This window comes from Theobroma umbraticum, unplaced genomic scaffold (genome assembly GCF_002168275.2).
Source record: "Theobroma umbraticum cultivar Fairchild unplaced genomic scaffold, ASM216827v3 scaffold_12.1, whole genome shotgun sequence".
Taxonomy (NCBI): Eukaryota; Viridiplantae; Streptophyta; class Magnoliopsida; order Malvales; family Malvaceae; genus Theobroma; species Theobroma umbraticum.
In genome coordinates this window covers 1,861,223-1,882,115 of record NW_018397269.1, presented here as the reverse complement: position 1 = coordinate 1,882,115, position 20,893 = coordinate 1,861,223, and the positions used below count along the sequence as shown (strand labels likewise).

Below are 20,893 nucleotides of genomic sequence, written 5' to 3'. Positions count from 1 at the left end.
CATTAACAATGTTTAGAACCCATACTGCCCCATCCTCTTATGAGCATGATATGGCCCATCCAAGCTGTCCTCTCCCAATCCCAAATTTTTGGATGCAATGCACCTGTAGTTTCTTCTTCCTTTTTTTTTTAACCTCTAATGCCCCTCCCCCAAATTATTCTGTATTCCAGCATTTCAATCATTCACTATATGAATTGGCAACATCTGTGAGATTCTATTTATCTATGTATTTATGGACCCATTTTCTAATTTGTCAATCCTAAGACTGTTTGTTTCCATTTATCCTTATTTTTAGATGTCGGATAAAGCAATATTTATTTCCAAGTCTTGCACCTTTCATTTGATGAAACTCCATTTTCTGACTGCTTGGAAAAATATAGTATGCACAAGTCTAAGTGATTATCCAAAGAACAGAGAATTGATGAAATATGTGGATGTTGACATTGCTTCAACATTATATATATATATTAAAAACTTTATGAAAAGCAAGTGATTAAACTAGTGATGCTCGTCCACAATTGAATTTCTGAGCTATTTCTTAATATATTATGTATTTGTCCGAGAATGTTTTTTATGATTGATTGAAAGACACCTGAATAGCTGAGGGAAGAACAAGTCACTACTGGCAAAGTTGATTTCTTTTGGATAGCTATCAAGCCTAACATTTTCTGAGTGACCTGCTTGTCTTATTAATTGGCATTTTTATTTCATTTTAAATCTTGAGCAGAAGTGGCTAGTTCAATGGTTTACAGCCACTTGACAGAGTTGATTTATGCCTGAGAATATCAAGTCTGTCTCTATCAAGGTGGGTGAATAACAGAAACATATTGGAGCACAGGATTAGTCAAATGTCAATCTTCATGTCCATATATGATCTGCAAGTTCCTTAAACATTTCAAGAACTCTTCATCTCTCAAAGAAACCGTGAAGCAAGCTAAAGTATCAAGTTGAATGAGAAGAATTGGTATTGGAAGTGGCCAAAAGCCAAGTTTCAAATCATAAATTGACATAATACTCCACAAAATGGGCATGAATATACAAGCAATACATAAGCGAAGTCCTGTTATAGCCAGCTCTAACTTAACTTGCTCCAGCTGATATCGCATCATCGGTGCATAAAGGTGCTACAGACCACGAATAGATTTTTAGAGACAAACTAAGAAATAAAAGCCCTTAATTTAGACAAAAAGTTAGGGATATACTTATGTATTTTGGACTCAACCCTTTGCGTAATAGTGATAATTTCATTAGGACAATTGACATCTAACTTGAAACAGATTTGACGTGCAGGAAAGTGGAGGAAACACTTGCCACGTATCTGGGAACAGATTTGATTTGCTGGAAAGTGAAGTGGGAAGCATATTCATGTGCTTTGTAGCAAACAAGAAGGTAAGGGCCAAAAGTGCAGTCAAAGTGGCCATGTCGAATGGAAGCAATTCTGTTCTCCATATCTATCTCTTGCCCATTTCTCCATCTGTTGTGCCACATGTGAATTTGTCCCCTGCATCATTTAACATCCACAATCACTCATCTACCCTAAATATACATGGAATTTGCATGAAAAGTTTAGTTACTTTTCCTTAATCACATATTCAATTCATGTTATTGCTTAGCGAATTACATATGTGAAATCAAGTGGCTAGACTTCGACTCTATTTCTGGTTTTGACAGAACACTTTATTCAGGTTCTGGCAGCAAGTCTTTTTTAAGGTTTCAACTGAGTTTGTTACATTCAATTTCAGCATTCAGGTCTCTCAACAAGCAATTCAACAACGACACTTCATTTAATAGGTTGGCTAGTGTGCAATAAAAAAGGTTGTCAACTCATTATTGGTGATAGCTTTCAGAAGTTACTTAATTGTGTACCTGAGCCTTTTTGAAGCACTCTGTTTCCAAGTTCAAGTCATAAGCAGAACTGGCAGCAGCAAGCTCCATTGAAAGAAACTGTTTTTGGGAAATAAAAAGAAAAAGAAAATTAGTTCAAAATTGCTGGTAGTATTAACTTGGGAACTAAAAACATTTAAGTGGTTATACATGATTTCTTGGCATTCAATTTACCTCTACTTGATTCTGTAATGAATGAACATAATTGATTATCTCGTCCAGCATAACCGCCATCCCCATTGTCTGTTGAATCCAGTCAGACGCTCATGTTAAATTACGTATGTTCACAGCTAAGTCAAGATTCATTCAAAAAAATAACATGATTGCACCTGGGAAAGTTTTACCTTGTGGCATCCAGGAACAAGGTCTTGCAAGCACCTCATTTTCTCATTTATTTTCTCTCTTCTTACCTGATAAAAAAACTTGGTCATGTTAGAGTTTAAACATCATTTCATTATTTCCAGAACAATTCCATTCGTTCTGAGACCAAAGAAAAAAAAGCTAGTAATGGATTTATATTTTCTACAAAGATGTACAAACCTACCCTTTCTGCTAAACTGTGACTGTCAGTAGCTTGCCCCCTTCTTGCTCTAACGTGAATTACTTCCTCTGCTTTCTCTGGTTGTTTCTCATTGCTCTTTCCTTTCTTCCCTCTGCCTAATCTCTGAAAGTATCAAAATGTAAAAGAGAAACATAAAGCTCAAATCAACGTGAGAATTAAAATTTGTAAGAGAAAGAAGGGTTGAAGAAACAAATGGACATACATTCTTTTTCCTGGTACTGTTGTTTCCTCCGATTTCAGTTGTGGAAAGTGCTGGAGAAATGCTTTGGTAGTTGCTGGTGGATTGTTCCATTGCTTTTCTCTTCTTGCTTTCAATGAAGACATCCTCATCCACCGTGACAGTACGAGCTGTTGGTATTGCAGTGAAGCTGCCGGCAAGCACAGTAGTGGAAAGGCTGTCATGAGTACAGCTTGCTGGGTATTCAGGTAGTTGGTGGGCCAATAAGGTTTCTAGTGAGAAGTCTGCAATGCTGAAATTCTCCAAAAGAGTTGAATTCAGCTCGGAAGACTGCTTTGTCATTTCCACGCTGATATCCATTTCTGAAATAGGTTGAGAAGGTCTAAAGCCCTGCAGATGTAGTCTAAACTCGCCCATATAAAAAGTTTCAATTCTGGACGAATTAAAGACCTCAATTATGGAATGAATTGTAAACAGATTGACACTGCTATTTATAGGGGTACCTTATTAGTGAGTTATTAGCATGTCCAAATCATAAAACTGTAGGGTCTAGAGTAATTTTGTTTTTGCTTTTCAATCAAGTAAAACTGAAAACGCATGGGAGTTCCAAGTGGAGATCTCATTTTCTAATCCTGAATTTCTTTTGGTAGGCTCCACTGAGAAGATTGCATAAATCCAATGGAATGGGCCATTGTAATTTTTGAAGTGGAGTTGAAACATTGGAATATATAAAAGGTATAAAGTTCCCTTTTTTTCTTTGTTGATAAAAAATATGGTAAAGCTCAGGAAATAAAGGTAGTAGTAGATAACATTCATGGCTTTCTTCTTCTATTCCTTCTTTTTCATTCCTTCCTTTTCCAAACTTAACCAGTACAGTGGGTCAGCAATTCTAGCACATGGCACTAGCATTTGCCCAAAGATAAGTGCTATTCATGAATGGAAATCAGAAAGTGAAGCAATTGCCTGTGAAGCAGAAGACTTTTTTTTCCCCTGCAAGCAGGTTTCCCATTATTAGATTTTGAATTCATAGTGAACTTATGCCTCTATGGTCCCATTCTTTTCTCTTTTTCTTTTTGGCATAAGAAAGTTATCATAATTATATTAGCTTTAAAATTCAGGTTCTACCTACATCAAGCTGTCGACAATGGATATCACCAACAACAATTCTTGTACAAAAAGATAAAACAAAGTGTCAAGAAGCTGATTAATAGTATATTCTCAAACTGACTTAAGGTAGCTTGATCCCTTGATGTATCGAAAAGTCTGCTACAACATTTTTCTTCCTACAGCATAACCGAACCTGGGCGAATTGCACAAAAAGATCAAACACTGAAATAATGAGAAAACTATCATCAATGTTTCTAGCTGATAACGTGGTGATTCCTAGACACTTAATGGTAGCATCACTTATCAATCTCTGAGAATGCCTTGTTGTACTGCTACTATCTTTCGAGCCATAGTCTTTTACTGAATACTATCCAGATGAAGGCATGAAAAACGAAGCCTGCTCCACTTTCTGATAACTCCAAAAGCCATCTTCTGATTTCTATATTACTAATACGAAAAGAAAGAGGATATTCCAATTTTCAGTTTTGACAGGGAAATTTGGAGAACGAGTCCCAAGTGCTGACGGACAAACCCCAAAGTGGCAGAGTCCTTCTCCTTGACCAATTTAACTAAAACCCGTATAATTTCCCAGGTTCCAAGGCCCTGTATCCTCTGTAACTCGACTAATATTTATCTCGCTCTTTCTTACTCTCCTCTGCCTCCTTTTTTTTCTTATTTGTTCGGTGTTTGCAAAAGTTTTACTGATAATTTTCAAGTAAAAGAAGATGAAGGTGATAGCAGCATACTTGTTGGCGATGCTGGGAGGAAATACCAACCCTTGTGCTGATGAGTTGAAGCACATTCTTGGTTCTGGTATTCTTTATTCTTTTAGTTTCTATATGTTTAATTGGGACATGGCTATAGGCTACAAGATTTATTAAGACAGATTTTTCATCATGGAGATCAGTTTAAGTTGGATATATTATTTTAAGTCAGAACACCCTGCTAAAGTATAGGACAAGTTTTTCTTGGTAGCAACTTTCATGGAAGCAAATTAAAAGCTAATAGTGAAAACAAGAAGCAAATAAAACCATTTATTGATTTCAGTTTGTTACTGCTGTTTTGGTTGACAGTTGGAGTTGAAGCTGATGATGCCAAGATTGAGTTGCTTTTGTCCCAAGTCAATGGAAAGGATTTGGCAGAGCTTATTGCTGCTGGAAGACAGAAACTGGCAGCTATGCCTTGTGCTGGAGAAGCTGCTGCTGCTGCTGCTGTTGGAGGTCATGCGGCAGCCTCTGCTGCATCTCCCTCTGCTGCTGCTGCTGAGGACAAGGAGCAGAAAATTGAAGAGGAATCAGATGAAGACATGTGCTTCAGTCTGTTTGATTGAGGAATTAATTAGAAAGCCTGACTTCATTAGTTGTTTCGAAATCAAACCTGTTAATCATGTAAAAATTACAATTCATATTTATTATAAATTAATTTAATAATTTAAATCTTTTTCCTAATTTAAATTCTTTTGGTTGAGAATTATCCCAAGTTCCCTTTCACTGATTTACGTCTGTTGATCAACCACGCACGACTTGCTAATGAGATCATCAAAGGGAAGAGTTCCAAAGGCAATAGGTTGGGTTCCGAATATTGTATTATTTCAATTAAGAAAAAACATAGTAGTACTATTTATTTAAAATTATTTTCAGTAATGGGTTCAATACGTCGCCGTTTTAATTTATACAATAAAACAAAACAAAACACCGTAAAAGCTCAAGCGAGCGCTGCCGTTTTCCCTCCCTTGGCCATCCGCGTCTCTTCCTCAATAGTATTAGCTCGCTCTCTCTCTCTCTCTCTCAAAACCCCTAACAGATTTCCGAAATCTTTAACAGTCAGTTTTGCTGCTATTCATATCAGACGAGAAGTTACGAAGGTAATTCTCAACACAATTTGCATTTTATTATTTTAATTCAAAAATTTCAAGTTTTTTGACTCTCTTTTTACTTCTTTTACTGTTAATTAAGTGAACTGTTCAATCTTTAAATTCTTTTTTTTTTAATTTTCCATTCAATTTAGGTTTTTTAATGCAGAATTTATGGTTTTTAGAGGCCTCAATAAGGAACAATAAACTTTATATATATATATAAATTTGTATAAATGACTGTTTCTGCAAGTAGAATGAACTAATGATAAATTACAGTAGTAATATGATAAATGTGAAGTAATGAAGGAATGATTATCATTCAACTGTGGGATTAAAGGGGAAGTGATGCTATATGCTTGAATGATAAATAAGGTTAAAAGAATTGTGGCATGAACCATAGAAGGAATTATATTTCACCAAGATTACGTAAAACTGGCTTTTGTTAGCAATTTATGTACAAATTACATTAAGAAATACCAAGTTTACTCACCTAATCTTTCGTCCAAGAAGGCATTTTTGGAAGAGTTCAGGCTTCGATTTTCATTTGGCATGTGAGAAACTCACCCAGGCACTGTCTTGAGATTTAGGGGGATTTTGGGTATGAATTGAAAGTTTGAGACAATGATTCACTTGACTTTTTGCAGCTCCGGAATTTCGGCTAAAATTGTCCCTTGCTTGCCGCCTCCTTTCTTTTAATCTTCACATGTTACATAAGAACTTCATGTGCACATTGTCTTTCAGGTTTGCAACTTTGAAACTAGAGTTTTTGTTTTCTATTGGGGCCACTGTGAATGACTTGAGACCATGATTTTCCCATGAGCGTTTGAAGCTTGACTTTTGGCTGAAAATGTTCCTTATCTGCAAGAGAAACAATGTCAAAACAAACCTCAAAAAAAGCCTGAAACTCCACATAAATATTATGGCCCTAAGACATCCCCAAGATTTCAACTAAAGACAAAAGAAAATGCATTATGTGGCATGCAAAATGCCAAAGCCGAAACAGGCTTCAAATTCTTAAAATCACATAAATGCGATGGCCTCAAGTGGTTTCCAAGATTACAAATAAAGATCAATACATTTTCTACTAATGTGCAACCGAAACTCTTGAGTTTAAAGTAAGTCCTGTAGGGGCTTGACATGGAACATGAAGTTCTTAAGTTCAAAACAGTTAGGAAACCTAAGGGATTCAATACCAGTCTCTATAAAAAGCCCCTATCTTGTCCCACTCTGGAGGGAGGTCTTGTTTCTATTTTAGAACACTTGTGAAGAGTTTCAAGGAGTTTGAGATGTTGAGTTATATCTGCAATTTTTTCTGGTAGATCAGCTGTAGTCAAATTTCTGTAGCCTCTCTCCTTTCTATGTTTTATTAAATTCAAACTTATTTCATGTTCAAAGACACCAGGCTTGTTTTTTGTTTCCTATTCATTTTTTCATCAAATTTTTTTTTCTTTACTTAGTGTATCTAATTAGTATAATAATCAATTGAGCGAGCATTGCATATCTCTTACTTCAACTTCTATTGACATTTCCTTTTTAATACTTGGGAAATTGACTATAGAAACCTCAGAGTTTACAGTTTTGCAATCTTGTAAGGAAATGTAAAAGTGGTAGATTGATCATACTTTGGATAGTTGGCAGATTTTCTCTTACAGTACTTTGGATTATGTACATATTTATCATTCATCAACACATCTAATTCATCTAGACCTCTTCGTTTTGCACACAGTTCCACAGCTATACCTTCTTGTATTGCAAAAGTTCCTAGTCTTAATTGCTTAAATTATAACCCCAAGTTTGTCTTTTTCTTTTCTTTATTATGGTATCAAGTCTGAGGTCAAGTACTTGTCGGAGTTTCCTCTCTCAGCAGTCCGGTCGAACTTTAGCTATACCGGCATTTTCCAAGGGAACATTTGTCGATTCATGGGACTTGCTCTTTGGTTTCTGGGACAGTTAGGACTGCTACCGAGGAGCCGTTTTCTATTGTCATTCAATTGAATTTCGAAACTGGAAAATCAGGAATTTCCTTCTCTTTGATTTTCTTCCTCTTTCCTTGACCAGCAGTTTCTGCACTGAGTACTGAAATGGAATGTACATTATATTCTCCAATGATGATTAAGTTACGTATCCTCAGTTTTTACATTTGTAAGTATTGGATAAAAGATAATTTCTCTTCTCTCTCTTTTGTCCTTTCTAAATTTTATGAAAGGCATCCAAATTCCAGAGTGAGAGAAGAGAAGGACTTGGAGTATCACTCAATAAATTTTGACATATTAGTAAGGATTTAACAAACCAACATCCAATGCATCATGAAACTTATCGCTCAGTATAAATGTTTTTATGATTTTTTAATAAAGGGAAAATAAATTCACATGCACAAAAATAGATTTAATAGCTGAATATAAAATGGTCTTCAAAAAAGAAATAAGTTTAACGGAGGGATCATTATGATATAAAAGACAATGCAGCTCAAGTATAATTCATTATCATAACATTATTCATAAGTTACAATTAAAACAAATTATGAACCAATTGTTATACAGATAAGAAAAGAAAGGGATTTTGATGTAAACTGTAAGAACAAAAAAAATTGCTACCAATGTCTGGGTTTTGTCAAAAGTTTATGTTAATTTATGGGTTTTATTTATTTGGTTTAATCTTTAGTTTCTTTTGCTGAATCTAATAATTAAGGTTAAGCAAAGCTCAAATGAAATCTGTGTGAAACAGCGCAAATTGTCTGCATTGTCTAAGACTGTGAGTCCTGATTTACTGCCATTATAATTACTCCATCTACAGGAAAATTTGCAAACCCAAGAAGAAGTGGGTAAATCTAGAAACAAGACCACACTGACAAAGTCCACATGAGATATCGTGCCCAATATCAAGGGCGAGCTCAATTTTCTCAGCAATGGCCACTTTTCTGTCAATCCAACCCAGATTCCATCTCCAATCTACTCCTAAAATGACCTTCCAGCCCTTTGCTATCCTAAACAAAACGCAGAAAATGAGAGTTCCATATGAGCTGAAACAAGGGCAGGCACGTATTTTTCATCGGCTTCCTTCTGGTCTGAACTTGGAGGTTATTGTGCAGAAGAGTGTGAAAGAAAAAGACCCAGATGAGAAAAAGTGCCCACCTTTGGTTTTTGTTCATGGAAGTTACCATGCAGCTTGGTGTTGGGCTGAATATTGGTTGCCTTTCTTCTCTGCTTCTGGCTTTGATTGCTATGCTCTTAGTTTGCTTGCTCAGGTCATATTTCTCAATTTTTTTTAAAGCTCAATGTTTTGCTTTGTGCTGAAAGCTTGAAATTAACACCTCCCTAGAGCTTAGATTTTACATTTTAGGCTAAATAGTAGTAATTGCTACAACACCTATCGCCATCGCCCTATAGTTCACTGAGATGAAGACCAATTTTAGGGCAATGTGGTATAAATCTTTTCTTTTCCTTTTTTTTTTTTGTTTTTGGTAAGAAAACTTAAACAGTCGGTTCTAAAATGCTAAGGTGAATGAAATGCAAGTATATTACTCTATAAACTGAATGATTTAAGACCTAAAATTATCATTAAGAGATGGGCTTTGCAGCTATAATCTTGCATTTCCTACGTTATATTAATTGTAATTAAGGGTCCTTAGTATTATTATGCTTTCAGATAAATGAACTCTTCCTTAATAATTCTGTCGACATAGAAGTAGTAGACATCACAGCAAAATCAATGGGATGTTTTCCCTTTGACCATTGGATAGTAATGCTCTTTTTGTCTACTTTCACAATTAAAATCCTCTTGGACCATGTTTCATCTACCAAGAGCATCATCTCCACATCCTTTATTAGACTGAGTGACTGACTACAACTCCTAAGCTATCTCTCTTTAATAATTTGAAAGCTACTTTTCAAAAAAACAAAATTGAAAGCTGAGGTGTTTGGTTATAAACTTATCAAAGCTTGACTAACAATAGTCTTAGTTTAGCTATGGCATATTTACAAAATTTCATTTTTAAGCAACTTTTGTTTGCAAATTGGGTACTGATTTGGAATATTGTTGCTGCATGAGGGCAGGGTGAAAGTGATGCACCTTCTGGTACTGTTGCCGGTTCACTTCAGGTATTTTCCCTTTTGCGAGTAAATAGTTGCTTTCAAAGAAATAACTTTGATAATGCCTTCTTTGACTCTTTTGAACACTATTGATTAGACTAAAGGAGATCCTCTTCTAATATGCCGTTCACTCATAATCTGTAGACACATGCAGGTGATGTCGCTGACTTCATCGAAAGGAACCTCAACTCACCACCAGTCTTACTTGGGCACTCGTTTGGAGGGCTTATCATCCAGTATTATATTGCAAATATGAGCAATGAACAATCTTTTGGTATGTACATATGGGTGGTTCACAATATTCAAGAAAGTGAGGAATAATAGATCAATGAGGCATAGGCAATAGTTTGGTATGATTGTGACATTGTCGTAGTAAAGTTCTTTGCCTCTGCTTAATTTTGTGAAAGTGTTCCTGAAGGTGATTCACACTTCCTGATCACATGTGAATCATCTTACTATTTGTTCATGAGTTTGAAAAACTGTAGAAATATTGGGTAGAATATTTAAGCTAATCTTAGAAATCATTTGACTGACTATGGTTCTTGTCTAGAATCTAGCTTGTGCCTCAAGGTAATAATGCATGACCTTATATAAAATTTAGACTATGACATTTGTTTCCATGTTGAGGTAGGTCTTGTGAAGTGAGTCTTATAGATCTAAAAGCCTATCTTTCATGATTTGATCTTGACTTTTTTAGTGGTTTGAAGACAGAATTTCCTTATAGTGACTGTCTTCTTATGCTGATTGCATGTATCTAGAAATGGGCACTTTGTACCCCAGACTCACAGGCGCTGTTTTAGTCTGCTCTGTTCCACCCTCTGGTAATAGGTGACTTACCATGCTACAGAAGTTACACACTTCTTTATTTTGAAAGTAACTGCCCATGCCTGACATTCCTTGTTTTGCTCAGTGGCTTAGTGTGGCGATATCTCTTTTCCAAACCCATTGCTGCTTTTAAGGTAACTGCTTTTACATTTTGAGGACACCAATATGAAAGCACATCTCAACCCCCTTGTCTTTTCAGGTTCATTCATTCAGACTAGGTTTATGGATGTAAAGGAACTTGAATCTGCATTTTATTCTTCCAATACGCTTCACAAGCTCTGAAACTATGCCACCGGTCTCAATATTTTATTTTAGATTTTGCAAGCTGTATTTTTCCTCAGGGTCAGAGCGAGATTACTTAGAGATTCTGCATTTTTATATTGAGGACATCCCATAATTGAAATTTAGAAATAAATAAATAGCGCAAAGAAAAAATACCACAAGAGAAACACATTCTTCTCTGATTGAGAAAATGGTAATAGTTTTTCATGAATCCTACTTTTTTTTCTCCTGCCTTAACTTTCATGAAGAATATACATATGAAACCTTAAATGCTTGACAAGGATTTGTTTAATCTCCTGAGCAGGTGACTCGTAGCCTAGCTGCTAAAGCTTTTCAAACTTCGCTATCTCTTTGTAGAGAGACCTTTTTCTCTTCTAAAATGGAAGATAATCTGGTGCTACGGTTTGTACATCGTCCATCTATTTACATCTATGAGCATTGGTTTCTTTCTGTTGTTTGGAATTGTTAATGGTAACAAATAAGTTTCCTTGTATAATCGTGTTTCATTCAAAATTTATAGTGAAATAAAATACCAATAATGCAAACCGAAGTCATATTTGTAATTTTGAATAAGACATAGATGTCTATAACCTCAACAATATCAACTTAATATAAAATTAACTTGAGAGTCTGTTTGTGTAAAAGACATTTTGAAGGTGAATTCACAAAATAATGAGGTCTTTTTTTTTTTCTCTGGTATCTGGATTTCTGTCTTCCCATTTTCAGACTTTAAATAAGATGTTTATATAGCAATGAGATTCTGAAGTTAACAAGTAAGGAAATGTGAATATTCATAATTATTTTTCTGCATAGATGTAATAGGATGTGACTCTTATTTGGCATTTGGTGCTTTACTACTTCAACTTTCCAACGGAAGGTGATTGTTGGGTTAAATTAGTAGGAAGAAAACATTGTAGCTTTTAGTATATATGAGAAAGTGCTAATTCAAATCTTAAAAAGATAACATTACAGTGATTGATTTACAAGTTCTTTATTAGAAATGTGATATTAATTTCTTAAATTATGCTTATATATCAAAATACTAGTTTAATACACTTTCATGCTTTTATAATTAAATTAGCTAAGTTTTAGAGATTAAATTAGTTAATTTGTTTATTTAATTATTTATTTAGTTAGTTAATTAAATTGGTTTAATTATTTAATTAATTAAATGAGATTTGCATATTTTTATAATTAAAATAGTTAATTGAACGAGAATGTGAGAAAAAAGCTGCCGGGCATCTCGATTCAAAAGAAATTAGTTACTTTCCCAGTACTTTGAAAAGTAACATTACCATCCCTCCTCATGGGAATGAGATTCCCATGGGTGAAGGGAGAGTGATACCAAAGAGGAGGGAACGATGCTAGAAAGTGGAGTACACACACAGAAATCGTAGTCCATAACTCTAAACTTTGTTAACTGGGCACCCATATTAAAGGCACTAAATATAGTAACGATATGGTTGTAGCTAACTTTTGCCTTTTTACATATCCTCTTAGCTTAACACAGGTTCAGTCAAGGTCTCAAACCTATACGGATTGTATGATGTGCTTAGGCAATAGGGTCAAGGTGTACATGTCGTCATGCTATAATAATAACATCATGGAGGACCAGCTTTCAGCGTTAATTTCCTATAGTGACATGCAGTGGTCGATAAAATAACTACATAAGTATTTTGACTTAAAGGATCCACTGAGGTGGCAATTGCAAAGCATATAACTTATATCATTGCTTATTAAAGTTGAGCAGTGGATTCATACTTAGTTACGAATTGAGAGGAGAGAGTAGTCAAAGAGAGAAAGTTTAGAAAATCATACTTGATGTTTCACATAATATTTTACAAGTAAAAGAAGACCTGTCTCGTTTATATTGAAAAAGTTGCCTTATATAGGAGTTATAAGACCAAATAAGAACAAACTAGTCATTATCGATGATAGTGGTTTGACACTTACAAGATTTCTATGCCTTTATTAAAGTCCTACATGATAAGACTAAAAGGTTACATAATTGGTACACATTTTCCTAAAAGTGAGAGCAAACGATAAAAACAAAGGCATAAAGACAAAAGAGGAGAGAATCTAATTCATTTTGCTTCTTTTGAGGTGATGTTGCTTTTAAGGAGAGCACTGGATCTATAGTTCTTTATTTTGATGTGACAACATACTGGTGACGTGGCATGTTGAAACACTTAGTATTATTAAACATAATTTGAATTTTATGGATTTTGGATTTTGGACTTTCATCGGTTGTCAAATGGGAAGTTCAGATAGTTGTTGTCTGCGCCAAGGGAGAAGTTATAGTCAAAAATTTGTTCATAGGTTCGGTTTGTTGCTTCCATTTCTTTTTCGGGGAGTATTTCTTTGCCTTTGCTGGTGGATGCCTTGGTTACACCTGGTCTTATGGCATAGCTCATCGACAAAGAAGTCTTCCGAGTCAAAATCTTCACCTAAGTCATATGGAACATTTTCAAAATCATAAGCATCAAGGTCTTGGGTCTCTTTGAAGCTAGTTGGGACTTTTGGCTGTGGCTCTTGAATGACCGGTGTCTGTCAATATGGCTTCCATTGTATCGGCTTGAGCTTAGACATATTAAATTCAAAGATAGGATCTACTAGTTTGGTGGTTGGGTTTCAAAATTTGTCTTGATAGATTTGTTTGTTAATCCTCAATTGGGTGACATAGTCTTTGGGATATTCTTTCCAAAGCTAGTCATGAAACTAGGGCTTGATTTTTACTAGAATGGCTTTGTTCATTTCACAGAGCTGTTTTTATATTTCAGCATACCCTTGAGGATGCATATGAATTTCATTGTGGAGGGAGTATGGTTGGTTGGAGAGGATGGCTGTGTAAGGGAAATAATGGATGGTATCTTTAGAGTTGTAAAGGCCTATGAAACATGATGAGATTATATTTGTGGTTTCTATGGAATATTTGGTACATTGTGAGTCATTTTTCCCAAATAGGCATGGGTTTGAACCAATTGAGGAAGTGTTTGAGGTGGTCATGGTGTGGATTAAGGATGTGCTTGTTGGGCCTAAAAATGTTGTCCAAGAACTTTTGGAGAGTTTTCATGAGAAGATCAAATGGAAACTCAATAGCAACATAGTATAGGTGACAAAAACGCCAGAGAAAGCAAAGAGTCTTTTTTGGGAAAGTTATCTAGTGCTGGGTAGGAAAACGGATTGGGTGAATGAATGGATACCTAAGATGAATTTCTATGGGCTGGATTGTTCTATCACCAAATCTCCTTATTATCTGACTTTGATATCTTATTCAGAGTGGGTAGGCATGAGTATGGAGGGAATGTGTGGTAACTAAAGTAAGGAGCCCTGGTCGGAGCTCATCAAGGGGAAGGTTTTCCTCTAGGTAAGGAAGGTCTTTCGAATGAAGAAGATATGAAGGGTTGACAGAAGGGTTCGAAAGAGGAGGGAGCATCTCCAAATGGTCAAAAAAAGGGTCTAACCATTGCGATAACTAGGAGTATCTTGGAGAGGGAGTGATTTTGAGTAAAAAGACTTAGTCGAGATAGCATATCCAGGAAGACATTGTCCTTACCTTTTATATGCTTAAAGGAAAAAGAATACTGTGAAAATCATTGCATCCAATGTAGTAGCTGTGCCTGTGCGTTAGGAAGAGTTTTCTTTCTGAAGTTAAGTATGTGCTCAAAAGCTGACATGTTTGATTCCACAATGAAATGATGGCCTATTAGATGAAACTCGAACTTCTAAATGCTATTTTTGATGGCAAGAATCTCCTTAAAAATGGAGTGGTAGTGGATTTTCAGGTTTTCGACATCCTTTTCTTTGTCAATTGGACTCTTCAAGTAATATCACGGACCAATAATGGTTACTTACATTAGTTTGGAGTATATTTTTTTCCTCGTCAGAACTCACTAGGGTAAGAGACAAACTCTTCCATTATCAAAGTAGTCGCATCATTAGGCATGGGGACCAAGCAATTAGACCAATTGGTATAGATCACAAATATCCTTTCCTCCATCTCTTTCGTATTCCCTACTATGCCAATTTCCTAAAACGTCTACTACCATTTATATAGTACCTTTGCCAGCTCCATAGCATTGTCATCAAGTTCCCTGCTCCCAATCTCAAGTGGGCCATCATAGAGAGGTTCCAGTCAGACCACCTCTCAACATTTCTCAAATGGTTCTATCCTTTGGAAACGTGGCAAACACTTTTCAAAACTCACATCAGTGATCCATGCAGTTTTATAGTCATCATCTTTGAAAGACTTTTTACTTCAGAAGGATTCAAACCATTTGTTACACCTTACACTTCCTCCCCACTTCCTCTTTTATGAAAACCCTTTCATAGGGAAACAACTTTACAAAGAATTGCTTAACCTTCTCTGCAACATGAATGGCAAAACCATGTCTGACGAAAGATATCCATATCTCCAAGAGAATCCATGGTGACACTATCTAATGGGGTATGCCCAAAAACTGAAGCTACAGCTACAAATCGACACCAACAGCCACTCTCGATAGTAGAACTCAAATGATTGGAGATATGAGCCTTTACATCTTAGACATGTGAGTCTTCCCTTAATGCTCCTTTCCAAACCAAAATATTTTTCTTACAATCCATACTGGACAAATGATCAGGACTTTAGTTTTGACCCAAGCATACTTTTCAAGATGATATGTGCCATTTTGACCGACAAATGTACCTTCTAGCAAGGGTTGACTGAACCAATATCTTAACTCTAGGAGCGGATGGAAAACTCCGCGGCCAGAACTATGGAGAAAATGTCCAAGAGAAACTTACCATTACAAATCAAGAATGACCCATTCCCCCAAGACAAGCAAGGCCCAACTCCATAGAAAATAGTTTATAAAAGCGCAAAATTCAAAGCTCATAAAATTCAAATTATGTTAAGGGTCATGTCACCAGTATGTTGTTGTATCAATAAAATAAAGGAATCCAATACTCTCCTCAAAAGCAACGTCACCTCAATAGGAGCAAAAAATAATCAAATTCCCTCCTCATTTATTTTTATGCTGTTGTTTTTATCTTTTACTTTCACTTTTAGAAAAATGTACACCAATTATATAACTTTTAGTCTCATTATGTAAGCCTTTAGTGAAGGTATAAGAATCTTGTAAGTATCAGATCACACAGTCGTTAGTGACTAGTTTATTATTATTTGGTCTTATAACACCCATATAAGGCAACATCCTTCAACATGAAGGAGACACGTCTTCCTTTACTTGTAAAATATTATGTAAAATATCAAGTTTGGTTTTCTAAATTCTCTCTTTGGCTACTCTCTCTTCTTAGTAATTGAGTATGAATCAACTACTCTCACTTAATAAGTAATGACATGATTCATATGCTCTGCAGTTACCACCTCAATGGATTCTTTATATCAAAAACTTATGAAGTTGTTTTACTGATAACCGCATGCCACTGCAGGAAATTAACGTCGAAGGCTGGCAATTTGCGACGCCGTTACTATAGCATGACGGCATGTACATTAGTGGCCTGTTACCCTAAGCACATCATACGATTCGTATAAGTCTAAGATCTTGATTGAGCCCGTGTTAAGCCAAAAGAGTGTGTAAAAGGGCAAAAGTCAACTACAAACGTATTGTGACTATGTTTAGTGCTTTCAATATGAGTGCTTGATTTATGATGCTCAGTGTTATGGATTACGATTTTCGCATGTGTATTCCTATTTTCAGAAAAGGTGCTAACTTTTCACATGAATTGCTTGACAAGTTTGAATGTTAAACCTCATAATCATGGAGTGTAAACTTAACTCTTAAGTGCACATCTGCCCTTCAGATAGATTTATCATTCTTCTGTGGTGGGAGAAGTGTGTCATCATGGAGTGTTTGTGTTTGCCTGAAATTCCCAGAGCTTTTCATGTGTCATACACTATGAGTTGCTGTCGTTCTTCTCTTTCTAAGTTACAGGACATCAAAAAGTTTTGCTTATTCATTTTGCATTCCATGGGCCAATAAAAATTTTCTCATTTGATGTACTGAAGAAAATGTCTTCTAGATTAAAACCTAGTTCCCTCAATCCTTTTCTTGTATTCTGTCATACTGCATGCCGGCTTTGATTATATTTGTTTTCTTTCAGTTACCAGGAGCTAATGAAAGAAAGCTCAAGGATGCCGTTGTTTGATCTTAGGAAGCTGAATGCATCTCTTCCAGTGCCAAAAATGACCAAATCTACTGAAGTTCTTGTGCTGGGTGCAAAAGATGACTTCATAGTGGTAATCCCCATCTTCAGCACATGATCTATTCCCTTCCAAGTTTACTGTATATTGTTTCCTCTGATCCCATACCAAAGTCTGCAAACATATGAGAATTATATGAATAAACAGAAAAATTAAATGCTTGAAAATTTGCTTTTACTTTTTTCATCATTTTTGGACCCTTTTCCCCCTGTTTATAGATCAATATGATTTGTAGGACGCTGAAGGACTGAGGGAAACAGGCAGGTTCTATGATGTGTCACCAATTTGTATTGAAGGAGTTGCCCATGACATTATGTTGGACTGTTCTTGGGAAAAAGGTGCTAATGTGATACTATCATGGTTAAATGGTTTGAGCAGATAGTACATAATATGACTATGCGAGGATATTTTATAAAAGGCTTCTCATTTGCTCTCAGCCAACATGTATGAATAATAATGTTTTTTTTTTTTGGATAATTCGAGATTTAACTCAAGGAAATGCTTGATAAGAATGATGAATTAATGATAATTCATTCTTCATTTTTATATATATATTTTTAATTCTTTCTAATTTGAAAGCCATTTTCTCTTTTCATTAAAGTGTAAAGGCGATAAGAAAACAATTGTTGAACTACCTATTAATTTTAAACTTTTAATATGCTATTTTGCTATAGTGATTTAAATCATAAAACAAGGAAAAAAAATTGAATAGATCAAATTGAAGATTTGCCTTATTTTTCAAATATTGAAGATAGTCGTTTTTTATTTTTTTTGCTTTTTGCTTTTAATGTAGGGTAAAAATTAAAAGGCTTTTTTTTTGAATAAACTCTTTATTCTTTTATAAATCGAGGGAGATAAATCTCCAACATATTATACCTCATAAGATTATTTGTTCTTATAAAAAGAGAATAAAAACCCGATCGAAAAATTTAAATTCGTTATAAAATTAACAAAGCAATTATCTTCTCTATAGATATATTTTGTGACAATCATTAATTTTTGTTTTATCAAGTTACATATTACACTGATTAGAACATTTAACATGAAAGTAAATATTATTTTTAAATAATTAATAATTGATATTATTTTTTTAGGTTATCCTCTAATTTTTTAACAAATATTTAAAAAGTAAAAAATAAATACCAAAAAAAATAGTAAAGCACCAACAAAATGAAACTTAAATTAACATATGATTAATTAACAAAAACAAAATTATTATAAAAAATGATATTGATGCTTATGCATAATTTTAATGCAACCTTTTCAAATTAATTAAAGTTCGGGAGAAGAGATTAAAAGAAATTTGATAATAATTATAAATTCTCATCATTTTAGCTTTTATTTTTATTAATAAAATGAGAAAAACAAAAAGGAAGAGAAAAGAACGAGTTGCTTATATACGGTATGGACATTAAGTGTTTAAATTAAACGACACCGTTTTTTGTTGAAATCTGAACCGTTCGATCTGTGGCAAGACACTCAACCCTAATTTTGACAATACACCTATTAAACCCTCGTATCCACTTTACGCTCTCTTCCTTAAAGCAGCAGCACCTGAAGCAGAGGCCAAAAGCAGAGCTTCACAGATTCTTATCGACCTTCGCTTCACTGCTTGGTAAGCCTGTTCATCATTTGGGTTCTCTTCGTTTTCCCCTTCGTTTCTCGTTTATTTCATATATTTCAAAGCCGCTTCTTTTCATTTTTATGTAGCATAACAATGAAGCCATGTTTCAGCGTTTTTGAGTTAATTGACATAATGGGTAGCTTCACTTTACCTGTTTTTGAATTGGGTTCTCTTTGTTTTCTTCTACTTTGCACTCTTTTTTTTATTGCGATCCAAAGCGACTTTTTTTTCCCTTTTGCTTATAATATGTAGATAGATTGAAGTGTTATTTGAGTTTATTGACAAAATGGATTATCTTCATTTTACTTTTTTGTGAATTGGGTTCTTATTACTTTCCTTCTTTTGCCCATAAATTTCTGTCGTAGTAGCTTAGCTGATATGTGTGTTGGGTATTATCTTAGTCATTTGGGTTGTTTAAAGGTTTATTATTTTGTTTTTTCTTTTTTTTCTTTGGGTTATATTTTTGTCTCGTTAAGTTAGTTGTCGAAGCCATTTTCTTTTAGATTTGCTGTGGAAAATGTTAGGCTTTTTAGAAAATAAAATGGGAAAAAATAGAAAAATGAAACTTGTCAGTATTTATCATTTTCTTATTGACATGTACAGGGTTTGAAAATGTTTTCATTAACATTTAGGTTAATGGCATATTGTGTCCCTAGAAGAAGAATAGTGAAATTGTTTGGTGAACGTTGCTGGGAGATGTATGTAAGTACTTGTTGGTTGGTTACGCATTTTTTTAAGCTCACGTAATTGAACTAAAATGAGTATTTCCTGATTATAATTTTATGTTTGTAATTAATCTCTTTCTGTTAGCTGTGTAAGATTACATCTGTCAGTGATGGGGTTATGGATGATGGGCATGCTTGAAAATTACAAAGATGGTAGTCTGGGTGTAAACTTTTTTTTTGTGTATGAATTGTACCTCTTCAAAAGCTTGAATGGACATTTTTGTTTTCCAGAACTGCCAAGATGTATACATCAAGGAAGAAGATCCACAAGGACAAGGATGCTGAACCCACTGAATTTGAAGAGACAGTTGCTCAGGTTAGTCAAGCTCCTGTGTAAGCACCTTTTATTGTTTAGCAATCCAAATTGTTGAAGATTTCTGATGCTTGATGGTACCGCAGGCATTGTTTGATTTGGAGAATACCAACCAAGATTTTAGGGCCGAGTTGCAAGATCTGTATATAAACTCAGCAGTGTATGGATTCAAAGCTCATGGCCTTTTCTAGATTTTCATGTGTTCTCTACTGCTTAAATTGGCCAGTTTGTTGACTAATATTGAAGATGCATTTTAATCCTACAGTCAAATGGATGTTTCTGGAAACCGCAAGGCAGTTGTCATTTATGTACCCTACAGATTGAGGAAGGCATTCCGCAAGGTTCATTTACGTCTTGTTAGAGAACTGGAGAAAAAGTTCAGTGGAAAGGTAATTTATTCTACTGTTCCATTAAAAACCCAGATGAAATTTATTCAGTATATAAGAGTGGGTGAGTGTTAATTTCAAAGTTACTTGGTAAAAAGACTTAATTTTAGTTGTAAATTGGTTCATGTATTCTGTTGCAGGATGTTGTCCTGCTTGCCACCAGGAGGATATTGAGGCCACCAAAGAAAGGCTCTGCTGTTCAGCGACCTCGCACCCGCACACTAACCGCTGTTCATGAAGCCATGCTTGAAGATATGGTGCACCCTGCTGAGATTGTTGGGAAGCGCACCAGATACCGAATTGATGGATCCAAAATAATGAAGGTAGTTGAGATACTTTTGCTAAGCTTAGCAACACTGAATATGTTTTCTTTTCATTGTTGCTACCAACCATAGCATATCTAAAGTTGTTTTCCTCTCACTTCTCAGGTTTTGTTGGACCCAAAGGAGAAAAACAATACTGAGTACAAGCTGGAGACATTTGCTGGAGTATACAGGAAGCTTACCGGGAAGGATGTAGTTTTTGAATATCCAATTACAGAAGCTTGAAGAACTTTGATGGGACAAGCTTATGTGCTGTGCTTATTTATTTTAGAGTTCTTAATTGCATTGGATAGGGGTACTATTTGAAATTTTGACTGTGATTTAAGTTTGTTTTTCAAATAGGACAAATGAATATTTTGTTGAAATACTCTTTCTGCGGCCTTCACATTAATGAATCTTTTTGGCTTTCTTAATTCCTGGTTACGGAAGAAAGATTTAAGAGTTGGTAGTTGTTTTTTCTAGTTGCAAATATGACTGATGGTTGCCTCTGGTTTCTGATCATTCAAGTGAAATTGGCAATTGTACTTGGGGTGTAA

General features: G+C 35.0%; 4 protein-coding genes across 6 annotated transcripts; 3 read left to right on the top strand and 1 right to left on the bottom strand.

Moving 5' to 3' along the window:
• Window positions 1–947: 947 nt before the first annotated feature.
• LOC110425826 (transcription factor BEE 3-like) lies at window positions 948–4,868 on the bottom strand. Of its 2 annotated transcripts, XM_089785156.1 has the most exons (7): window positions 4,787–4,868; window positions 2,649–2,986; window positions 2,429–2,548; window positions 2,229–2,294; window positions 2,059–2,127; window positions 1,867–1,944; window positions 948–1,501 (listed from the first exon to the last, which is right to left on the bottom strand). In XM_089785156.1, exons 2-7 carry the CDS (start codon window positions 2,982–2,984, stop codon window positions 1,409–1,411), a joined length of 762 nt encoding a protein of 253 aa, XP_089641282.1. In that variant the 5' UTR covers window positions 2,985–2,986; window positions 4,787–4,868; the 3' UTR covers window positions 948–1,408. The 2 variants fall into 2 exon arrangements, with proteins under 2 accessions (XP_089641282.1, XP_021296547.1); XM_021440872.1 differs by lacking the exon at window positions 4,787–4,868 and having other exon boundaries at window positions 2,649–3,107.
• LOC110425827 (large ribosomal subunit protein P2B-like) lies at window positions 4,052–5,073 on the top strand. The gene is made up of 2 exons (XM_021440873.1): window positions 4,052–4,544; window positions 4,805–5,073. The coding sequence occupies exons 1-2, from the start codon at window positions 4,457–4,459 to the stop codon at window positions 5,059–5,061; spliced, it is 345 nt and encodes a 114-aa protein (XP_021296548.1). The 5' UTR covers window positions 4,052–4,456; the 3' UTR covers window positions 5,062–5,073.
• A 418-nt stretch (window positions 5,074–5,491) lies between these two features.
• LOC110425714 (alpha/beta-Hydrolases superfamily protein) lies at window positions 5,492–17,557 on the top strand. 2 transcript variants are annotated; one of them, XM_021440684.2, is made up of 8 exons: window positions 8,380–8,830; window positions 9,639–9,683; window positions 9,819–9,948; window positions 10,433–10,502; window positions 10,585–10,633; window positions 11,086–11,183; window positions 16,887–17,022; window positions 17,222–17,557. In XM_021440684.2, exons 1-8 carry the CDS (start codon window positions 8,492–8,494, stop codon window positions 17,366–17,368), a joined length of 1,014 nt encoding a protein of 337 aa, XP_021296359.1. In that variant the 5' UTR covers window positions 8,380–8,491; the 3' UTR covers window positions 17,369–17,557. The 2 variants fall into 2 exon arrangements, with proteins under 2 accessions (XP_089641323.1, XP_021296359.1); XM_089785197.1 differs by lacking the exons at window positions 10,585–10,633; window positions 11,086–11,183; window positions 16,887–17,022; window positions 17,222–17,557 and adding an exon at window positions 5,492–5,595 and having other exon boundaries at window positions 10,433–10,506.
• A 903-nt stretch (window positions 17,558–18,460) lies between these two features.
• LOC110425846 (small ribosomal subunit protein eS7-like) lies at window positions 18,461–20,770 on the top strand. The gene is made up of 6 exons (XM_021440902.2): window positions 18,461–18,601; window positions 19,567–19,651; window positions 19,735–19,808; window positions 19,914–20,037; window positions 20,175–20,357; window positions 20,463–20,770. Exons 2-6 carry the CDS (start codon window positions 19,577–19,579, stop codon window positions 20,580–20,582), a joined length of 576 nt encoding a protein of 191 aa, XP_021296577.1. The 5' UTR covers window positions 18,461–18,601; window positions 19,567–19,576; the 3' UTR covers window positions 20,583–20,770.
• The last annotated feature ends 123 nt before the right edge of the window (window positions 20,771–20,893 follow it).

What these genes read in the sequence shown, in the direction of transcription:
- LOC110425826 (XM_021440872.1), bottom strand. Translation starts at nt 3,041, where the DNA reads ATGGGCGAGTTTAGACTACATCTGCAGGGCTTTAGACCTTCTCAACCT. An exon ending in ACAGTACCAGGAAAAAGAAT is followed by an intron (nt 2,549 to 2,648) that starts GTATGTCCATTT and finishes TGATACTTTCAG; the next exon opens with AGATTAGGCAGAGGGAAGAA. An exon ending in GTCACAGTTTAGCAGAAAGG is followed by an intron (nt 2,295 to 2,428) that starts GTAGGTTTGTAC and finishes TTTTTTTATCAG; the next exon opens with GTAAGAAGAGAGAAAATAAA.
- LOC110425827 (XM_021440873.1), top strand. Translation starts at nt 4,457, where the DNA reads ATGAAGGTGATAGCAGCATACTTGTTGGCGATGCTGGGAGGAAATACC. An exon ending in GAAGCACATTCTTGGTTCTG is followed by an intron (nt 4,545 to 4,804) that starts GTATTCTTTATT and finishes TTTGGTTGACAG; the next exon opens with TTGGAGTTGAAGCTGATGAT.
- LOC110425714 (XM_021440684.2), top strand. Translation starts at nt 8,492, where the DNA reads ATGGCCACTTTTCTGTCAATCCAACCCAGATTCCATCTCCAATCTACT. An exon ending in CTGTTGCCGGTTCACTTCAG is followed by an intron (nt 9,684 to 9,818) that starts GTATTTTCCCTT and finishes CATAATCTGTAG; the next exon opens with ACACATGCAGGTGATGTCGC. An exon ending in GAGCAATGAACAATCTTTTG is followed by an intron (nt 9,949 to 10,432) that starts GTATGTACATAT and finishes GCATGTATCTAG; the next exon opens with AAATGGGCACTTTGTACCCC.
- LOC110425846 (XM_021440902.2), top strand. Translation starts at nt 19,577, where the DNA reads ATGTATACATCAAGGAAGAAGATCCACAAGGACAAGGATGCTGAACCC. An exon ending in AGAAAAAGTTCAGTGGAAAG is followed by an intron (nt 20,038 to 20,174) that starts GTAATTTATTCT and finishes ATTCTGTTGCAG; the next exon opens with GATGTTGTCCTGCTTGCCAC. An exon ending in ATGGATCCAAAATAATGAAG is followed by an intron (nt 20,358 to 20,462) that starts GTAGTTGAGATA and finishes CTCACTTCTCAG; the next exon opens with GTTTTGTTGGACCCAAAGGA.